Source organism: Lissotriton vulgaris, chromosome 2_1 (assembly GCF_964263255.1).
Source record: "Lissotriton vulgaris chromosome 2_1, aLisVul1.2, whole genome shotgun sequence".
NCBI classification, from domain to species: domain Eukaryota; kingdom Metazoa; phylum Chordata; class Amphibia; order Caudata; family Salamandridae; genus Lissotriton; species Lissotriton vulgaris.
In genome coordinates this window covers 48,803,213-48,824,002 of record NC_141687.1, presented here as the reverse complement: position 1 = coordinate 48,824,002, position 20,790 = coordinate 48,803,213, and the positions used below count along the sequence as shown (strand labels likewise).

At 51.8% G+C, this 20,790-nt stretch overlaps 1 protein-coding gene across 1 annotated transcript in view; it reads right to left on the bottom strand.

Moving 5' to 3' along the window:
- Positions 1 to 1,947: 1,947 nt before the first annotated feature.
- NHEJ1 (non-homologous end joining factor 1) overlaps positions 1,948 to 20,790 on the bottom strand; it is a 1,360,764-nt gene continuing 1,341,921 nt past the window's right edge. Inside the window, exon 8 of the mRNA XM_086958444.1 lies at positions 1,948 to 2,490. Within this exon, the coding sequence (XP_086814570.1) occupies positions 2,410 to 2,490 (81 nt within the window). The 3' untranslated portion in view covers positions 1,948 to 2,409. The remainder of the gene's footprint in view (positions 2,491 to 20,790) is intronic.

Genomic DNA, 20,790 nt, shown 5'->3' with positions numbered 1-20,790 from the left:
CAAGCAGTTGACAATGCCTTCCTCCTCAATGACCGGAATGACCCCTGCCTCCTGGTCCTGCTTGATCTCAATGCAGCTGTCAACACATCAGAGTCTGGTCAACACCCTGAAAACATGCGTGGGCCATTCAGACACTATCTTAAAATGGTTTAAACCTAGCCTCGCCAATTGGCACCACCTCGTACAAATAGGTTCCGCAATATCAGACACGCCATCTCTGGCAGAGTACACTGGGACTCCATCCTCTCTACCATCATATTTAACCTCTACATAAATCCCCATGGGTTAATTTAACAGTAGCAGCAAGATACATCAATACGTATATGATGCCCAACTCTACCAGAAATTATCCTCAACCAACGACAGCCAGAGACTCAAATCCAGCTGCAAACACATCCACTCTTGAATGCCAATTAACTTCCTGGAGCATAACCCCAAAGAGGCCGAATTTATCCTGTTTGCCAGCAGGACCAGACAACCACAGATTCACGCCTTCCTCTCCAGCTTAAACCTACCAAGCTTCACCCTTCCCTCACCCAGTTGACGGACAATGCAAAACCTCATAGATTTACCCTCAACATAGACCTCTCATTAAAGCAACACATCACCAGGTAGACTAAAACATCTCGGTTTCACTCTCACTCTTGACAAAGAAGAAGCCATTTCTCATGGAGGACGACTTCCCAACAACTGTACGAGCCCTAGTCTTCTTTAATCTGGACAGAGGTGTTGTTCTGTTCAACTATCTCCCCAATACCACACTAGCAGCTTCCAAAGGCATCCTACATGCAGCAGCATGGCACGCCAAAGGCATGGAGGAATTCAACCACATCTCTCCCACATTAACAACCGGCATTGGGTCACACTTCCAGTCTTGATCCTCCTCAGGACCAGCCGCATCACGTATTCAAGATCCAAGCACACCAACAAACAAATGAGCCATGTTTTGGGGTCAATGGCAGACAAGGAGACAAAACACTGCGAAAAGGACAAAACAGAAGACGAGCCTTCACTGTTTATTCTGTCAGTATCACCATCAAATCAGCACAGACTCTCGCACAGTTCAGAAAAAAGCTGAAAACAGACCTCTTCAATGAGCCCTACGCCTGTACTCACAATCTACCCATAACCCTCTCCCCAGTGACTATCTTCCTGTGCCCATGCTAGAGGTGTGCTCTACAAAAACCAAAACAAACAAAGGGGCGACTCCTCCATAATGGCAGAGGAGCGTCGCCCCACTGGTCAGTCAGTCAGTCAGTGATCTAGCAAATGACCGCTGACTGACTGTGCCGATGCCAGCGTTGTAGGGCGGGGCCTGACATACCTGGGTGGAGTTGTAGGCACAGTGTAAGTGTGCCTGTCTGTTTGGCTCACTGACTAAGGCCAGCCAAACAGACATGCACACTTAGATTTTGTCTAACCCAGAAATGTCACAGGCGCCTAGGAACTGTTCGAGCGGCAACCACGCTGCTCAGACCAATCCTGGTGCTGCTCTCCTAGCATGAGAACAGCGCCAGGATTGGGAACGGAGCCTGTACCCCAGTGCATGCTGGGATTCGAGGGGAGCCGGAGTAGAGGACTCAGGCGGCTGCCATGTACTCAGGTAAGTTTTTAAAATATGTATTAATATCCCCCCCATCCTGCCCCCTGCTTCAGAACTGTAGCAGCCGCCACTGCACATGTATACATATATGCATTCAACATGGACAATTTTGCAGAGACTTGGGGAAAGCTGGTGCGTAACTAGCTTTTTAGGTACAAAAATCGATCTGAAGATGGTGCATATAGACCTAATGAAGTTGAGAAGTTAAAAAAGTAAAAAGTATTTTTTCACTGTTCCAATAAAAAAGGAACTTAAACGTAGACCGGTTTGGAGAAGATTCTAACAGGAGGGCAATCCTGGAGCTAAACTGTACATTTTCAATGAGGCACAAATAAAGCAAATGATTTTTAATCAGGAAAATTAACTTTATTAAGAGAACAAAGAGAAAAGAGTAAAAGTTGTGTCCCATAGTGAACAGTGATTGCCTTCCCATATTCGATGAATAAATGCAAGTTTAAAATACACATTGTTTAATTTTACTAATTAAAAACGATAATAGAGACAAAGAAGACATGCAAAGGATAAAAGGACATTTAAAACAGAAGAACAATCACACATGATGACACAGGGAACTACATTTCCCCTTGACATTAATAAAATGTGGCATTAAAATATCTGTATTTCTTAAAATGTATCTCATTTGTTCAAACCGAACACTGCAAGGACCCGGAAGAGAGCCCCTTGCGCGAGTGCACGCAGTGATGTAATGTCCGCACTGCACAGGCCATGGCCAGCACAGGGCTTCGGCACACTGGCTGCACCAGGCATGGCGACGGCGCGGGCCTCAACGGGACCCACAGGCCTGGTCAGGAAAAGAGCCCCCTGGCCTTCTTCCTTTTCGGTTTTGAGACGGGTGAGCTCTGGGTCTGCGCAGGCGCAGGAGGGACCTGAAAGAGAAAGATACATGAATCACGTGGAAAAGTGCACAGGTCTGCAAAACCCTGGCCACGCAAAGCACACGTACTTACTAGCAGCAATGGTAGAAGTCCCTCCCCCCACCTTCAAATCGTACTGCCAACACTGCAGCCCAGGCCTGCTCCCAGCACACAGTCCACACAGGCAGAGCTCCAGTCCTGCCCCACCCAAAACAGTGGACACACCTGGCTGGTCCCAGAACACTGTGCACAGTGGCGCAAACCCCGCCTGATCCCAGCACGCTGTCCACACCGACACAAGCCACGTCTGATCCCAGCACACTGTCCACACGGACACAACTCACATCTGATCCCAGCACACTGTCTACACCGACACAGCCCACGTCTGATCCCAGCACACTGCCCACACCGACACAACCCACGTCTGATCCCAGCACACTGCCCACACCGACACAACCCACGTCTGATCCCAGAACACTGCCCACACAGACACAACCCAGGTCTGATCCCAGCACACTGTCCACACCGACACAACCCACATCTGATCCCAGCACACTGTCCACACCGACACAACCCACATCTGATCCCAGCACACTGTCTACACCGACACAACCCACGTCTGATCCCAGCACACTGTCCACACCGACACAACCCACGTCTGATCCCAGCACACTGTCCACACCGACACAACCCACGTCTGATCCCAGAACACTGCCCACACAGACACAACCCAGGTCTGATCCAAGCACACTGTCAACGCCGACACAACCCACGTCTGATCCCAGCACACTGTCCACACCGACAACCCACGTCTGATCCCAGCACACTGTCCACACCGACAACCCACGTCTGATCCCAGCACACTGTCCACACCGACACAACCCACGTCTGGTCACAGCACACTGTCCACATCGACACAACCCACGTCTGGTCACAGCACACTGTCCATGTCGACACAACCCACATCTGATCCCAGCACACTGTCTACACCGACACAACCCACGTCTGATCCCAGAACACTGCCCACACAGACACAACCCAGGTCTGATCCCAGCACACTGTCAACGCCAACACAACCCACATCTGATCCCAGCACACTGTCCACACCGACACAACCCACGTCTGATCCCAGCACACTGTCCACACCGACACAACCCACGTCTGATCCCAGCACACTGTGCACACCGACACAACCCACGTCTGATCCCAGCACACTGTCCACGTCGACACAACCCACGTCTGATCCCAGCACACTGTCCACGTCGACACAACCCACGTCTGATCCCAGCACACTGTCTACACCGTCTGATCACAGCACACTGTCCACACCGACACAACCCACGTCTGATCCCAGCACACTGTCCACACCGACACAACCCACATCTGATCGCAGCACACTGTCTACACCGACACAACCCACGTCTGATCCCAGAACACTGCCCACACAGACACAACCCAGGTCTGATCCCAGCACACTGTCAACGCCAACACAACCCACATCTGATCCCAGCACACTGTCCACACCGACACAACCCACGTCTGATCCCAGCACACTGTCCACACCGACACAACCCACGTCTGATCCCAGCACACTGTCCACACCGACACAACTCACGTCTGATCCCAGCACACTGCCCACACAGACACAACCCACGTCTGATCCCAGCACACTGTCCACACCGACACAACCCACATCTGATCCCAGCATACTGTCCACACCGACACAACCCACGTCTGATCCCAGGACACTGCCCACACAGACACAACCCACGTCTGATCCCAGCACACTGTCCACACCGACACAACCCACGTCTGATACCAGCACACTGTCCACACCGACACAACCAACGTCTGATCCCAGCACACTGTCCACGTCGACACAACCCATGCCTGATCTCAGCACACTGTCCACACCGACACAACCCATGTCTGATCCCAGCACACTGTCTACACCGACACAACCCACGTCTGATCCCAGAACACTGCCCACACAGACACAACCTAGGTCTGATCCCAGCACACTGTCCACACCGACACAACCCACATCTGATCCCAGCACACTGTCTACACCGACACAACCCACATCTGATCCCAGAACACTGCCCACACAGACACAACTTAGGTCTGATCCCAGCACACTGTCCACACCGACACAACCCACATCTGATCCCAGCACACTGTCCACACCAACACAACCCACATCTGATCCCAGCACACTGTCCACACCGACAACCCACGTCTGATCCCAGCACACTGTCCACACCGACACAACCCACGTCTGATCCCAGCACACTGTCCACACCGACACAACCCACATCTGATTCCAGCACACTGTCCACACCGACACAACCCACGTCTGATCCCAGCACACTGTCTACACCGACACAACCCACGTCTGATCCCAGAACACTGCCCACACAGAGTCAAGTCAAGTCAATAGATTTATATAGCGCGACATACCTAGAGGGTCACAAGGCGCTTGAGGAGGGGTGGGGAATTACTTCTCGAATATCCAGGTTTTAAGCAGCTTCCTGAATGCTAGGTGGTTTTGAGTGAGGCGAAGGTGCATGGGAAGTGAGTTCCAGGTTTTGGCCGCTAGGTAGGAGAATGATCTTCCTCCCATGGTGGTTTTGTTGACGCGGGGAACAGTAGCGAGGGCTTGGTTGGAAGAGCGCAGCTGGCGGGAGGGGGTGTAGAAGGAAAGACGTGAGTTGAGGCATTCGGGTCCAAGTTCGTAGAGAGCTTTGTGTGCGTGGGTGAGGAGGCGGAAAGTTATTCTCTTATTGACGGGGAGCCAGTGGAGGTTTTTCAGGTGACCAGAAATGTGTTCTTTACGCGGGATGTCTAATATGAGTCTGGCTGATGCGTTCTGGATGCGTTGGAGTTTTTTCTGAAGTTTTGCGGTGGTACCGGCGTAAAGGGTGTTTCCGTAGTCAAGGCGGCTTGTAACCAGTGCGTGGGTGACCGTTTTTCTAGTTTCGGTGCTGATCCAGCGAAATGTTTTTTTGAGCATGCGAAGAATGTTGAAGAAAGATGAGGAGATGGCGTTGACTTGTCTGGTCATCGAGAGTGAGGAATCCAGGATGACGCCTAGGTTCCGTGCGTGATCCGTTGGGATGGGTGCTTTTCCAAGGGCTTCTGGCCACCAAGAGTCGTCCCAGGCGGAGGGGGAGGTACCTAAGATAAGGACTTCTGTTTTGTCTGAATTCAGTTTCAGACGGCTATGCTTCATCCATTCGGCTACCTCTTTCATTCCTTCATGTAGGTTGGTTTTGGCGATGTTTGGGTCTTTGGTGAGTGAGAGGATCAGTTGAGTGTCATCAGCGTAGGAGATGATGTTGAGGTTGTGTTGGCGTGCGATGGTCGCGAGGGGGCTCATGTATACGTTGAAGAGGGTGGGGCTGAGTGAAGATCCTTGTGGCACGCCGCAGATGACTTCAGTGGCCTCTGACTTGAATGGTGGGAGGCGTACTCTCGGAGTTCTTCCGGCAAGGAAAGAAGTGATCCATTCCAGTGCTTTTCCTTGGATTCCGATGTTTCTAAGTCGTTGTAACAGGGTGTTATGGCAGACTGTGTCGAAGGCTGCGGAGAGGTCGAGGAGGATGAGGGCAACTGTGTCTCCATTGTCCAGTAGAGTTTGGATGTCGTCTGTTGCTGCGATGAGTGCGGTCTCAGTACTGTGTTTGGCTCGGAAGCCGGACAGTGAGGAGTCGAGGGATTTGTTGGCTTCGAGGAAGGCGGCGAGCTGGTTGTTGACCGCTTTCTCGATGACTTTGGCCGGGAATGGGAGGAGCGAGATGGGGCGGTAGTTTTTGAGTTCGGTGGGGTTAGCTGTGGGTTTTTTCAGAAGGGCGCTGAGTTCGGCGTGTTTCCAGCATTCTGGGAAGGTGCCGGATTTGAGGGAGCAGTTGATGACGTCTCGGAGGTGTGGTGCTATGATGGAGTCTGCTTTGTTGAAGATGTGGTGAGGGCAAGGGTCTGAGGGGGATCCTGAATGGATGGAGTTCATCAGGCGAATGGTGTCCTCAGTGGAGATTGGGTTCCAGTCATTAAGGATGTTCAAGGGGGGTGAAGGTACGGCAGAGGGTTTGGTGGGTTGGTCTTCGGGTTGGTTGTTGAAGCTGTTGTGGATGTCTGATCCCAGCACACTGTCCACGTCGACACAACCCATGCCTGATCTCAGCACACTGTCCACACCGACACAACCCACGTCTGATCCCAGCACACTGTCCACACCAACACAACCCACGTCTGATCCCAGCACACTGTCCACACCGACACAACCCACGTCTGATCCCAGCACACTGTCCACGTTGACACAACCCACGTCTGATCCCAGCACACTGTCCACGTCGACACAACCCACGTCTGATCCCAGCACACTGTCTACACCGACACAACCCACGTCTGATCCCAGCATACTGCCCACACAGACACAACCCACGTCTGATCCCAGCACACTGTCCACACCGACACAACCCACGTCTGATCCCAGCACACTGCCCACACCGACACAACCCACGTCTGATCCCAGCACACTGCCCACCCAGACACAACCCACGTCTGATCCCAGCACACTGCCCACACCGACACAACCCACATCTGATACCAGCACACTGTCCACACCGACACAACCCACGTCTGATCCCAGCACACTGTCCACGTCGACACAACCCATGCCTGATCTCAGCACACTGTCCACACCAACACAACCCACGTCTGACCCAGCACACTGTCCACACCGACAACCCACGTCTGATCCCAGCACACTGTCCACGTCTGATCCCAGCACACTGTCCATGTCGAGACAACCCACGTCTGATCCCAGCACACTGTGTACACCGACACAACCCACGTCTGATCCCAGAACATTGCCCACACAGACACAACCCAGGTCTGATCCCAGCACACTGTCAACGCCAACACAACCCACATCTGATCCCAGCACACTGTCCACACCGACACAACCCACGTCTGATCCCAGCACACTGTCCACACCGACACAACCCATGTTTGATCCCAGCACACTGTCCACACCGACACAACCCACGTCTGATCCCATCACACTGTCCACACCGACACAACCCACGCCTGATCCCAGCTCACTGTCCACACCGACACAACCCACATCTGATCCAAGCACACTGTCCACACCGACACAACCCACGTCTGATCCCAGCATACTGTCTACACCGACACAACCCACCTCTGATCCCAGAACACTGCCCACACAGACACAACCCAGGTCTGATCCCAGCACACTGTCCTCACCGACACAACCCACATCTGATCCCAGCACACTGTCTACACCGACACAACCCACGTCTGATCCCAGAACACTGCCCACACAGACACAACTTAGGTCTGATCCCAGCACACTGTCCACACCGACACAACCCACATCTGATCCCAGCACACTGTCCACACCGACTCAACCCACGTCTGAGCCCAGCACACTGTCCACACCGACACAAACCACGTCTGATCCCAGCACACTGCTGACACAGACACAACCCACGTCTGATCCCAGCACACTGTCCACATCTGATACCAGCACACTGTCCACACCGACAACCCACGTCTGATCCCAGCACACTGTCCACGTCGACACAACCCATGCCTGATCTCAGCACACTATCCACACCGACACAACCCACGTCTGATCCCAGCACACTGTCCACACCAACACAACCCACGTCTGATCCCAGCACACTGTCCACACCGACACAACCCACGTCTGATCCCAGGCGTCGACACAACCCACGTCTGATCCCAGCACACTGTCTACACCGACACAACCCACGTCTGATCCCAGAACATTGCCCACACAGACACAACCCAGGTCTGATCCCAGCACACTGTCAACGCCAACACAACCCACATCTGATCCCAGCACACTGTCCACACCGACACAACCCACGTCTGATCCCAGCACACTGTCCACACCGACACAACCCATGTCTGATCCCAGCACACTGTCCACACCGACACAACCCACATCTGATCCCATCACACTGTCCACACCAACACAACCCATGCCTGATCCCAGCACACTGTCCACACCGACACAACCCACGTCTGATCCCAGAACACTGCCCACACAGACACAACCCAGGTCTGATCCCAGCACACTGTCCTCACCGACACAACCCACATCTGATCCCAGCACACTGTCTACACCGACACAACCCACTTCTGATCCCAGAACACTGCCCACACAGACACAACTGAGGTCTGATCCCAGCACACTGTCCACACTGACACAACCCACATCTGATCCCAGCACACTGTCCACACCGACACAACCCACGTCTGAGCCCAGCACACTGTCCACACCGACACAAACCACGTCTGATCCCAGCACACTGCTCACACAGACACAACCCACGTCTGATCCCAGCACACTGTCCACAACGACACAACCAAGGTCTGATCCCAGCACACTGTCAACGCCGACACAACCCACGTCTGATCCCAGCACACTGTCCACAACGACACAACCAAGGTCTGATCCCAGCACACTGTTAACGCCGACACAACCCACGTCTGATCCCAGCACACTGTCCACGTCGACACAACCCACGTCAGATCTCAGCACACTGTCAACGCCCACACGACCCACGTCTGATCCCAGCACACTGTCCACGTCGACACAACCCATGCCTGATCTCAGCACTGTCCACACCGACACAACCCACGTCTGATCCCAGCACACTGTCCACACCGACACAACCCACGTCTGATCCCAGCACACTGTTCACACCGACACAACCCACGTCTGATCCCAGCACACTGTCCACACCGACACAGCCCACGTCTGATCCCAGCACACTGTCCACACCGACACAACCCACGTCTGATCCCAGCACACTGTCTACACCGACACAACCCACGTCTGATCCCAGAACACTGTCCACATGGACACAACCCACGTCTGATCCCAGCACACTGTCCACACCGACACAACCCACGTCTGATCCCAGCAAACTGTCCACACTGACACAACCCACGTCTGATCCCAGAACACTGTCCACACAGACACAACCCAGGTCTGATCCCAGCACACTGTCAACCCCGACACAACCCACGTCTGATCCCAGCACACTGTCCACACCGACACAACCCAGGTCTGATCCCAGCACACTGTCCACACTGACACAACCTACGTCTGATCCCAGCACACTGTCCACACCGACACAACTCACGTCTGATCCCAGAACACTGTCCACACAGACACAACCCAGGTCTGATCCCAGCACACTGTCAACGCTGACACAACCCACGTCTGATCCCAGCACACTGTCCACACAGAAACAACCCATGTCTGATCACAGCACACTGTCCACACAGAAACAACCCATGTCTGATCACAGCACGCTGTCCACGCCGACACAACCCGTGTCGGACTTCAGCACACTGTCCACACCAACACAACCCATGTCTGATCCCGGCACACGGTCCATGCCGACACAACCCGTGTCTGACTTCAGCACACTGTCCACACCGACACAAGCCACGTCTGATCCGAGAACACTGTCCACACTGACACAACCCGTGTCTGATCCCAGCACACTGCCTGCGCCTACACAACCTGTGTCTGACTTCAGCACACTGTCCACACTGACACAACCCATGTCTGATCCCAGCACACTGTCCACGCCGACACAACCCATGTCTGATCCCAGCACAGTGTTCACGCCGACACAACCCAGGTCTGATCCCAGCACACTGTCCACGCCGACACAACCCATGTGTGATCCCTGCACACTGTCCACGCCAACACAACCCATGTCTGATCCCAGCACACTCGCCACGCCGACACAACCCATGGCTGATCCCAGCACACTGTCGACACCGACACAACCCGTGTCTGACTCCAGCATATTGTCCACACTAACACAACCCATGAGTGAGCCCAGGACACTGTCCACACCGACACAACCCGTGTCTGATCCAAACACACTGTCCACACTGACACAACCCATGTCTGTTCCTAGCACACTGTCCACACCGACACAACCCATGTCTGATCCCAGGACACTGTCCACACCAACACAACCCATGTCTAATCCCAGCACACTGCCCACAAGAGCAGAGGTCATGTCTGATCGCAGTCACATTGCCTGTTGCCACCACGCTATTCAATCAGAGTGCACATTGTAATAAGGCAGCAGCCCCTTGCAAGATGTGGTGAAGGGGCCCAGGGAAACCTTCCACCCACGGAATGTCTGCCAAAACATGGGCAAAAGAGCTTTAATGACAACTGGGAGTCCATCAAGAAATGCATTTTTCTCAAATGTGAGTGGTTGTATGATTCTGAGTATCAAAGTACATTAGGACAGAAGAGAAAACCTGAGAGATCTGAACAGCCATCCTTCAGGAAGACAATATTATCTGTTGTTGTGAGGTCCGATATTTGTGTTTCCTCTTCGAACTGTTTAGGAATATTTGCTGTAAATAACACCATTCAAGTGCGAATTCTTAAGGGTGTGTATCACACTACAGTGTGAAACACACTGGGCCGATAACACTGGTACAATTGTATGGAATTTACAGCAGTGACTTGAGTTTGCCATTTTCATGGTCTCCATTAGCAGGCACAAACAGCTCTCACATTCCTCATAACACGTCAGTTTCCACATATTTTCCACATGTGCAGTAAGAGAGAGCTGCAGTTTCAACGGCCCTTGTAACAGATCTGTAAAATGTCTGCATTCCAAACAATAGGTGCTGCCACTCACCGCATGTCCAGTAACATACGATGCCGGCTTCACATGTACATGGTTTCGGCCATAAGGACCCGGCTTAGGCCACGCAGGTCCAACCTCCCAAATAAATGCAGTGAAAGTACAGGGGAGAGAACACTGGACCACTGCCACGTTGATTGCCACGGGGTCACTGTTGGACTTGGCCCTTCTGGCAGGTTCACCCCTGAACTTTTTGCCTAGTGACTTCTGGTCTTTGCGCCCTTTGACACTGTGGCGCAGTGTAAAGTGCGTGCGCTAGTGCGTGTGTGAGATTGGCCTGCTCTCCCATAGGAATGCATGGGGAATGTCTGTGTCCCTGGTAGTTCCTGATGCGTGAGGTGTGCATGCGCGAGTTTGGTATGTGCGAACTCGTGAGAGTGAATGCTGCGCAATGGTATGTGCGGCGTGTATGTGTCTGGGGGGGAAGTGTCACTTCTAGACAAAGCTGTACGTGTGCTGTGAGGGTGCTGGAGTGTGATTGGCTGGAGCTGGCTGGTGAGCCTGGCTCCAGGAGTCTGTGTGGGTCTGCCCCGGTGGTGAATGGAGAGATTAGCATGCTGATGTGAGGGAGGAGCTGCGCCTGTGTCCTGAATGAGGCTGGGTTTCCCCCACACAATGCTGGGTCCGCCCCCTGTGCGACCCTAGCCTGCCTGGTGAATGAAAGGGGAGGTTGAGCCATCAAGGGTACTCCAAAACCAGCTGTGACTGGTTCTCACCCCACCCTGGACCCAAAGACAAAGGGAAAAGGTGTATAAAAGAGGGGCTGTGACCCCATGAAAATGTTCTTGTTCCCAACTTGAATCTGACCAGGGGCATGCTGCTGCTGGGGCCCGGGGGAAGATCTTCTGGTGGATCTGGTGGATCCCCACCGAGACCAGGAAGACCGTCACCCAGGCCCTCGTCACCAGCCGACTGGACTACGGCAACGCCCTCTACGCCGGGACCACCGCCAAGCTCCAGAAGAGACTCCAGCGGATCCAGAACGCCTCAGCCAGACTCATCCTCGACATCCCACGAACCAGCCACATCTCCGGACATCTGCGAGACCTTCACTGGCTCCCCGTCAACAAAAGAATCACCTTCCGCCTCCTCACCCACGCACACAAAGCCCTACACGACCAAGGCCCGAGCTACCTCAACAGCCGAGTCAACTTCTACGCTCCCAAACGCCACCTCCGATCAGCCAACCACGCCCTCGCCGCCGTCCCCCGCATCCGAAGAGCGACTACAGGAGGAAGGTCCTTCTCCCACCTGGCCGCCAAGACCTGGAACTCCCTCCCGACCGACCTGCGCCTGACCCAAGACCACCTCTCCTTCAGGAAGAAGCTGAAGACCTGGCTGTTCGAGCAGTAGCGGCTCCCCCCCCCCCAGCGCCTTGAGACCCCACGGGTATGTAGCGCGCTTTATAAGTGTCACTGATTGATTGATTGATTGCCTCCCTGGGCCCTACCCAGCCCCTGGACTCCTAAAGGACTTTGCTGGACTGTGGAATTCCCTAAAGCGCCTGGGAGCGCTTGTTCTTTGCTGTAGCGCTTGGAAGCGCTTTATTTTTACTTCTAGCGCCTGGAAACGCTTTGGTGCCTGTTGTAGCGCTTGGGAGCGGCTTTCCTTATTCCCCTGTAGCGCTGGGGAGCGCTGTATCTTCTCTGCCGGTGCCCAACCGGCATTTGCCTGCTTAATGGCCGCCCTCGAGGGATTCCCTGGTGTGGGGATCCCCCTCTTGCCAATTTTTGGCGCGGTTGCCCACACCGCTTAGTGCCATTTATGCCGCTTTATATTTACTTAACGAGGGAGCCTACCCCTCGGTTGAGTCACCGCCTGCCTGCCTGAGAAGGTCCGCCGCGCTGCCCGCGACGACCCGGAAGTGGTTGGCCGTCCGGCCAATTGCGGTGCGGCCCGGCCGGAAGTCCCGCCCCCGCAGTCCGGGGGCTCGCCTGGGCCAGAAGGAGATGTACGGCCCGCCGCCTGGTTGTGGGCCGGGAAGATGTTGTTTCCGCTTCCCCCTGCCTAGGGGAAGCCCTTGCTGCTGTGCCGGTCTCCCGGGTCAAGAGAGAGCCCGGAGATGTTGCCGCCGCAGTCCAGGAGAGAAGGCTTCCCCTACTGCCACCGAGAGGAGCCGAGGCCGAGATGTGCCGCACCGCCGCCCGGAAGAGCCCCGGCACCGAAAGGAGACCCGCGAGTCCCCCCAAGTCCCGGTGAGTGAAGGAGGGGGGCGGGAGACCAGGTCGGTGCTTCCTTTCTAGGGCAGCCCCGCTCGACAGAGGGCTGCCCCAACGGTTGTCCCCTACAGAGCCCCAGTGAAGGGGGCCCTATGTTGTTGGTGCCTTCAAGGCACAGTGCCCCCCCTCCTCATGCACTGAGTGGCCCCCGATGGCAGCGGGCCCCTCCTACATTATGAGCATCAGTATTTAGAGCCTCGAGGGCCCCGTGGCTCCAACGATGGGGACATTGATTTCTTTAAGGAGCCAGAGGGCTCCCCCTTCCTATGCATTCTTGTTTCTCTCAGAGCCTGGAGGGCTCCAACGATGGGCAAGTGATGTTCTAGAGCCTAGAGGGCTCCCACAGTGGATGCAGTTTTGTCCTGAGGGACCAGTGAGGGCCCCGGGCGCAGATGTTTCCCAGCTGCCCAGCAAGTAGTGGGCAGCTGCACCGTTTAGGTATTATCTTTCCTAGGGACATGTCTCTGGACTTAGGAGTGAGTCGCACTCCTTCATCCTTACCCTGGCCTTCCCCAGCTGCGCAGCACTTAGTGCCAGCTGCGGCGTTTAGGCTCCCTGTCCTGTCCCTCAGCTGCCCAGCAAGTAGTGGGCAGCTGCTACCTTTAGGTTTTGGCGCAGTGGCGCAATCTGGACCCTGGATTTTTGATGTAAGTTCTGTGTTAATGTGATTTATGCGAAGTGTTCTTTGCTGCACCACTGAATGTGTTGTAGATGCATCATGTGCCTTGTTCCTTACACCTCTGAATGTGTGTTTATGCATCATGTGTTTCTCTTACACCTCTGAATGTTTTTAGGCATCATGTGTTCTCCTGTGCTGCACCTCTGAATGTGTTTTGATGCGTCATGTGCCTTGTCCTTACACCGCTGAATGTAGGTTCTGCATCATGTGTTATGTGCTTATACCCCTACAGGTATTGTGATACTTAGGTGGTTGTTTCTGCTAGTATAGGTGGTGCTAGTGAGGTCCTGGTCCCCTGCGTGACCTGTTCCTAAGGTGGTTAGGATTGCGTAGGTGGTACTTACCGGTGGTTACTGGTTGTGTGCTTTATGTTCTAAGTGATATTCCAAGGGCTCGATACTGAGCTCGCCCCCTGACCAGAGTCCCAGGACCAGTGGACTCTATTGTGCCTTATCTGCCAAATTGCTGGGACTTGTCTGATCTCCCTTGGGCCCCTGGGGCCTCGCTGAAGTGTGCCTCGCTCACTTCCCTCTGCAGCTCGTGCACGGCAGCCCGTCCAAGCCTCGAGCAGCGCCGCTCTCCCCTGAGCCGCGCCGCTTCGCTGGGTCGCCCGCATCCTGCCTTCCCCTCCTCTTCTGAGCCGTACACATTGGTCGCCCCAGAGAAACGCTTGTAGCTAGCCTGCCGCCCGCTCAAGTTTACTAAGGAGATCGCTCGCATTATCCCGCAACCAGGACGGGAGGTACTGTCCGTTAGGCTCTATGTTCTAAGTTCAAGGCCTACAAGTATTGTATTCTAAGTTCTAAAAGTGCTGATTCCTGACAGTGGTCCATGTGGCCCTGTCTTGTACATATCCCTTGTAAATTTTGCCCGTGCCTGTTGGCACATTGTAAAGTGTGTGTTTATCTAATGTGTTTTGGTGTAATACAAAGGCTATTTTTCGATATAACTTTGTGTGGAGTTTCCTTTGTGGTGGGCCTTTGGTGTTGTTGCTGGGGTGCGTGCGCAAATACTTAACTCATATCGCCTCCAAGTTTAGCCTTGCTGCTCACGCCACGTTACCTAGAGGGTGAGCAGGGGTTATCTTGGCGTGTAACTCCCTTGCCCTGACTTGGGAGTGGTGGTCTCTGACTGACTATGGCGCAAGCCCTGGCCAGCCAGGGATCCCATTCCTAACATCACCTCTGGTGATGCTGGGTTACATGCGAGAAAGGACAGGTGAGGCACAGCGGCCAGGGCGACTGGGGCTCATGGTTCGATCCCCGGCACCGGAAGCAGGTCAGCCCAGCACCATGTGACTCTGGGCAATAGCTTGCTTAATCTTCCCGACGCCCTCCAGAGCCGGAATGCCTCCGGGTAGTTGTGCGCTTTACAAATACTGGATTTACATTTTACACTCATGTTAGGGTGGCAGCCTTCTAGCCTTTCCATCCATTCCTTCACCTCCCCTGGTTTACCGGAGAATGCTTCATGTATTTCTGGTTACTGAACTTTGTGAATAGAACGGTTCATTGTGCACATTATGACTTGGGTCATTAATACTGTAAATGCATTTGTGTAGTGCTTCATGCCACTGGCCCGGTGTCAAGGCGCACTGTTTGACTGACAGGACCCTACACTGTACATGAAGCACAAGGCTGGAGGGGCGTTGTACTTGCAATGAGGCCCCTGAGATGCAAATCCTTACAAAACCAGAAGAATCTATTATTTAGCAAAAGAGTGTGACTTTACAGTGCAAACCCAGCGGTATCAGAGGAAGACGCATGAAAGGACTTCAAGTGAATACAGTCATCCAGTAAGTCCTACGAGGCGGGGATCCGAGTCGGAAGATGAACTATCCAAAATTTGAAGTCATTCAGAAAGTGTCCTTTTTCAGGTCACGCCTACGCAGTGCATGCGCGCTGCATAGGAGAAGACCTCTTGGAATCGATTTGTTTTTTCGCCCAAAAATGTGCACTCTCTGTATTGCTTTCAATGCCAACGCGTGCACGCTTGGTGATACCCTTGCGAGAGCGAGCTTTGGCGACATCTTTTTGTAATTAACTTTCAAACAGATGGTGCCCCTGCTCACTCCCGCAAGGGAAACAGACAGGTTTGGGGTCCGTCCCAGGGCTTCTCCGACGCCGCTGCCTTGAGCGTTTGCAAACAGCAGAGACCGAGTCCACTCAAGGCTGCTCCAGGCATGCACTTCTCTTGTGCAGATAATACACGCCTGTTTGGCCAGCAAAATCAGTCCCAGGTGGTCTTTGAAAAACTCTGCTAATATTAGCCATCCTTAGTAATCTGCTCCCGGGGGAAAGACGTAAAAAGGAAACACTGTGCGATGCCGTGCTGTTTATCCTCCTGGGAAGCCTTAAGAAAGATTGCCATTTCCAAACTTTCACTGTTGCGTCGGAGTATGTAATGTAATGTAATGTAATGGACATTTCTACCGCGCTACTTCCACTCCAAGGAGTATCTTGGCGCTTACACAACTCAGATGGAGAGTTGGAAAGGAAAAAGATGTCCTAATCTCTTCACACACATTACACCAGGGTCCGGCACAGGGCATCAGGCAGAGAGAAGATCCAGGTTTTCAATGCCTTCCTGAAGGGGGCTTCTTGAGAGAAAGACCGCAGGGAAAGGGGAAGTTTATTCCAGGCCTTAGTTCCCAGAACGAAGATGGATTTGCCACCTTTAGTGGTCAGTTTGAAATGGGGTGTAGAGAGTAGGTTCTGGTTTGTGGATCTCAAGCAACGCGCTGGGTGGTATCTTTTGAACCCCTTTTGTAGGTAGGTTGGTCCACGTTGGTGGAAAGCCCTGAAAGTGATTAGGAGAAGTTTGAATAAAATTCTCTTCCCAATTGGCAGCCAATGCAAAATATTCAGGGCTGTTGAAGCTGACGATCTACGGGGCAGACGCAATACAAGGCGGGCTGCCGCATTTTGGACCATCTGCAATTTGTGGAGAACGATCTTATTTGCTCCAGCATAGAGTCCATTGCAATAGTCCAGCCTAGAGTTAATTAAGGCCACTGCAACTGTTTTCCTGGCCGAGAGAGGCAGAAGGTCAAAGAACTTCCTGAGTGCTTTAATGATTTGGAAGCACATGCCTGCTACTGCTATAGTCTGGGGTTTAAAGGATAATTTGTTATCAAATTTTATACCCAGGTTCCGGGCGGATACAATTGTATTAGGTGGCACTTCAGCATCTAATGGCCAGCATGCTATAGGGGAAAAAGGGTTGTTTGTCCCTACAGGTAGAATTTCCGTTTTACCGGCGTTGCACTTTAAATGGTTGTTGTTCATCCATTTAAATGTTGCTGCAAGACAGTCCCTAAGATCTTCCTCGGCACCTGGCCGTTCTCTGTCCAGCACCAAAATCAGTTGGGTGTCGTCAGCGTATGAAATAGAACTGATCCTAAATGACTCGATCAGGTTCATCAGGGGTGTCATATATAGATTAAAAAGGGCAGGGCTCAAACTGGAGCCCTGTGGCACCCCTGAGCTGACGTTTTTAGCCTCAGATTGATATGGGCCTAGCACTGTTATTTGGCGTCTGTCAGTGAGGAAATTCCTACACCAGGCCAACACCTGTCCTCCTACCCCTGCGGCAGCCAACCGGTCCAATAAGATGTTGTGGGACACGGTATCAAAGGCTGCCGACAGGTCAAGTAGGATCAGGACAGCCTGTTTTCCTTGGTCAATTGCTGCTCTTAAAGTTTCAGCAGTGTATAATAGAGCTGATTCGGTAGAGTGTTCTGACCGAAATCCTGACTGATTGGGATGGAGAACGTTATTCTTCTCCAGAAAGTTAGTCAGTTGACTATTGACAAACTTTTCAGTCAGCTTAGATAAGAAGGGCAACAAGGAAATAGGGCGTAGGTTAGAAAGGGTGGTGGGGTCGGCAAGGGCCTTTTTTTGGAGTGGCTTAACAGCTGCCAATTTCCAGTCATTGTGGATATTTGCTGTTGCTAGAGAGGAATTGATGATTTTGTTAATGATAGGATTGACCATCTCTATTAAGTAGTGCAACACCGGAGGGGGACAGGGGTCGAAGGGGGAACCCGATTTGCTGGCTAAAGTAGCTTTAGCAGTTTCTTCTAGAGACACTGGGGTAAACTCATCAAGACGGAAGGGGGAAGTTGTCTTCACTATCTCTTGATCATCCATTATCGTAGTGTTTTCCAAAGGAAAAGTCTTGGTAATAGCCAGGATTTTATTGTCGAAGTAATCAGATATCGCATTACAGAGTTCTTGGGATGGAGGGATCTCTTGCGATAGAGCTGAAGGATGTCTGCAGATGCAGCCACTCAGGAAGAACGTGGCACTTGTGCAGATCTTTCGCTGTGGACATGTCCCCGTTCTTTGACTTGTAAAGTTGTCTAAGGAGGCGGCGTGCAGTTCAGAGCCTAGATGTTGTCAGGTAAGCGCGCCAAGGTCACTCTGAAAGTGTGGTGGTGCAAAAGGGAACGTTCTGTTTAGTACCGAACTTGCAAAAAGATTTCTACATCTGAAAAGAGCATCAGTGGTGAGGCGGACATGTGACTGTGATGTGTATATTGTCACTGCCTGTTAGGGGTGTCAAGTGCTATAGCAGTGATTGTAGAGAACGTTTGCAATGAGCCACAAGGGTGTGGCCTTCACTGGGGTACAAAAATACTGCATTCTGATTGGGTGAGCACATCTCCTTCTATTCTTTACATTCCAAATGTGTCTACAATTTTTTACTCACATTGACGGTGTTTGATTTTTCTTCTGAGTACACTTTCACCCAACACTACACCTTTTTACAGTGCACAACATGGGAGTAGCTTAATCAACACCAGAATACATAACATTTACAAACCAGCTACAAGCAACTACTAAGAAAATAAATCAATGTCAACGTGACCTACACACCCTGCACTTCACACACGATATACACCTCGATACAATGCAACATCCTTACAACATAATAACTCTGAACCCTCAACCTTACTGTAACTTACACTGTAAATCAACAACCACAGGGTGCAACCCTCACCCCCAAAAACATATTAACTCCTACTCATCCCCAACAAATCTCACCTTATCTTTACAGACAATAGTACAGCTAAACACTTTCACACATCCTGTCATTAGACCAACATTCATAGGGGGCCACTCACCTACTGTAACTTCTCAGTCCCCATCATAACTCCACTCTGTAGCTCATTAACTCATGCTCTCTTTGGAAGCATATCCTTCCCTGTTATTGCAAGTAAAATGCCCAACCTAAAAATTCCTGCGTTGATAAATGCCCAACTGAGAACTCCCCACACGGAGGAGGACGTAAAGAGCTAGCATAGAATCGAAAACCCCCATAACTCAAAGAGCATGACTGTGAAACTTGGATATCCAACCACCCCTATATGTCATGCTCAACAACATGCCTCCTAATGACGTAGTCTTCCGGGGTCTCCAATGCCTGCAACTCTGAACACAATATATCTATAAAATCTTAAACTGAAAAGACCAGAAGATAGAAATACAAGATTTAATAAGCATTGGCATAGCCAATAGGTCTCGCTTTAGGGACCTTATAAGTATTTAGTTATGCAGCACAATATCCTTGGTGTAACAACATTAACTGTTGCGTGGCTAAACACTTATAAGGTCCCTTATAAGGTTATGTCAATGCTTGTTAGAGTTTGAGTTCAGAAAGAATAGAACGTAGAGGTGGACTGAAATAGATCTCGGTGGAGAAACTAAGTCAATTTTTTTAATGAAAACAAGTTACTTACCTGTAACTTTGGTTCCCCAGTATTGGTAACTTTCATAGATTCCCATGCTTTGTATCATTCCCCGTCGTCGGAATGGGAGCCCCGGTAAACAAAAAATATCATAACCATCGGTACAAAAGAGAAAATTAGGCCTAGGCCTCATCTCATTTTGTAGCCTATCCACCTCTTTTTGTAAAAGAGACCAAACTATCTGCAACAACCAATCAGAAGAGCCTCACCCCATAGAACCCTCCTGAGAGAGCCTCAGAGCCTCAGATTTTTGTAGCCGTTGTGTGACAGCAATTATCTCAGTAAAAAAGGCCGAGCTTTCCCAGGGGAGGAGGGTAGGCGCATGGGAATCTATGAAAGTTACCAATACTGGGAAACCAAAGTTACAGGTAAGTAACTTGTTTTCTTGCCCCAGTATTGGAACTTTCATAGATTCCCATGCTTTGTATCAGAGTAGCAAGCAGTAAGCCACAAAAAAGCACATTTTGTTCCATGAATACTGCTATATGTCCATATATAAAACCCCCACAGTAAACCAAATGACAAATGTAACCATAGTAGGGGATACAACAAGAGATACAAAATGTGCGAATCACAGGAAGGAGGGACTGTAGGGAAAGCTCACCTCTTATTGAAACAGATTTCTCAGGACTGCCTGTCCAACAACTGCATCATCCGTCATGGACGAATCCAGGCATTAGTCCCTCGTGAAGGTATGGGTACTACTCCACGTAGCTGCCCAACAAATGTCCTTGATAGAGACTCCTGGAAACAGAGCCACTGAGGATGCCACAGATCTCGTGGAATGAGTTCGAACTCGTCTTTGAAGCGGTTTGCCCGCCTGCTGATGGCAAAATTGAATAGCATTGGAAATCCAACGGGAAATACTGTGCTTAGACAATGGATACCCCTTTCGCGGAGCGCCATAAGATACAA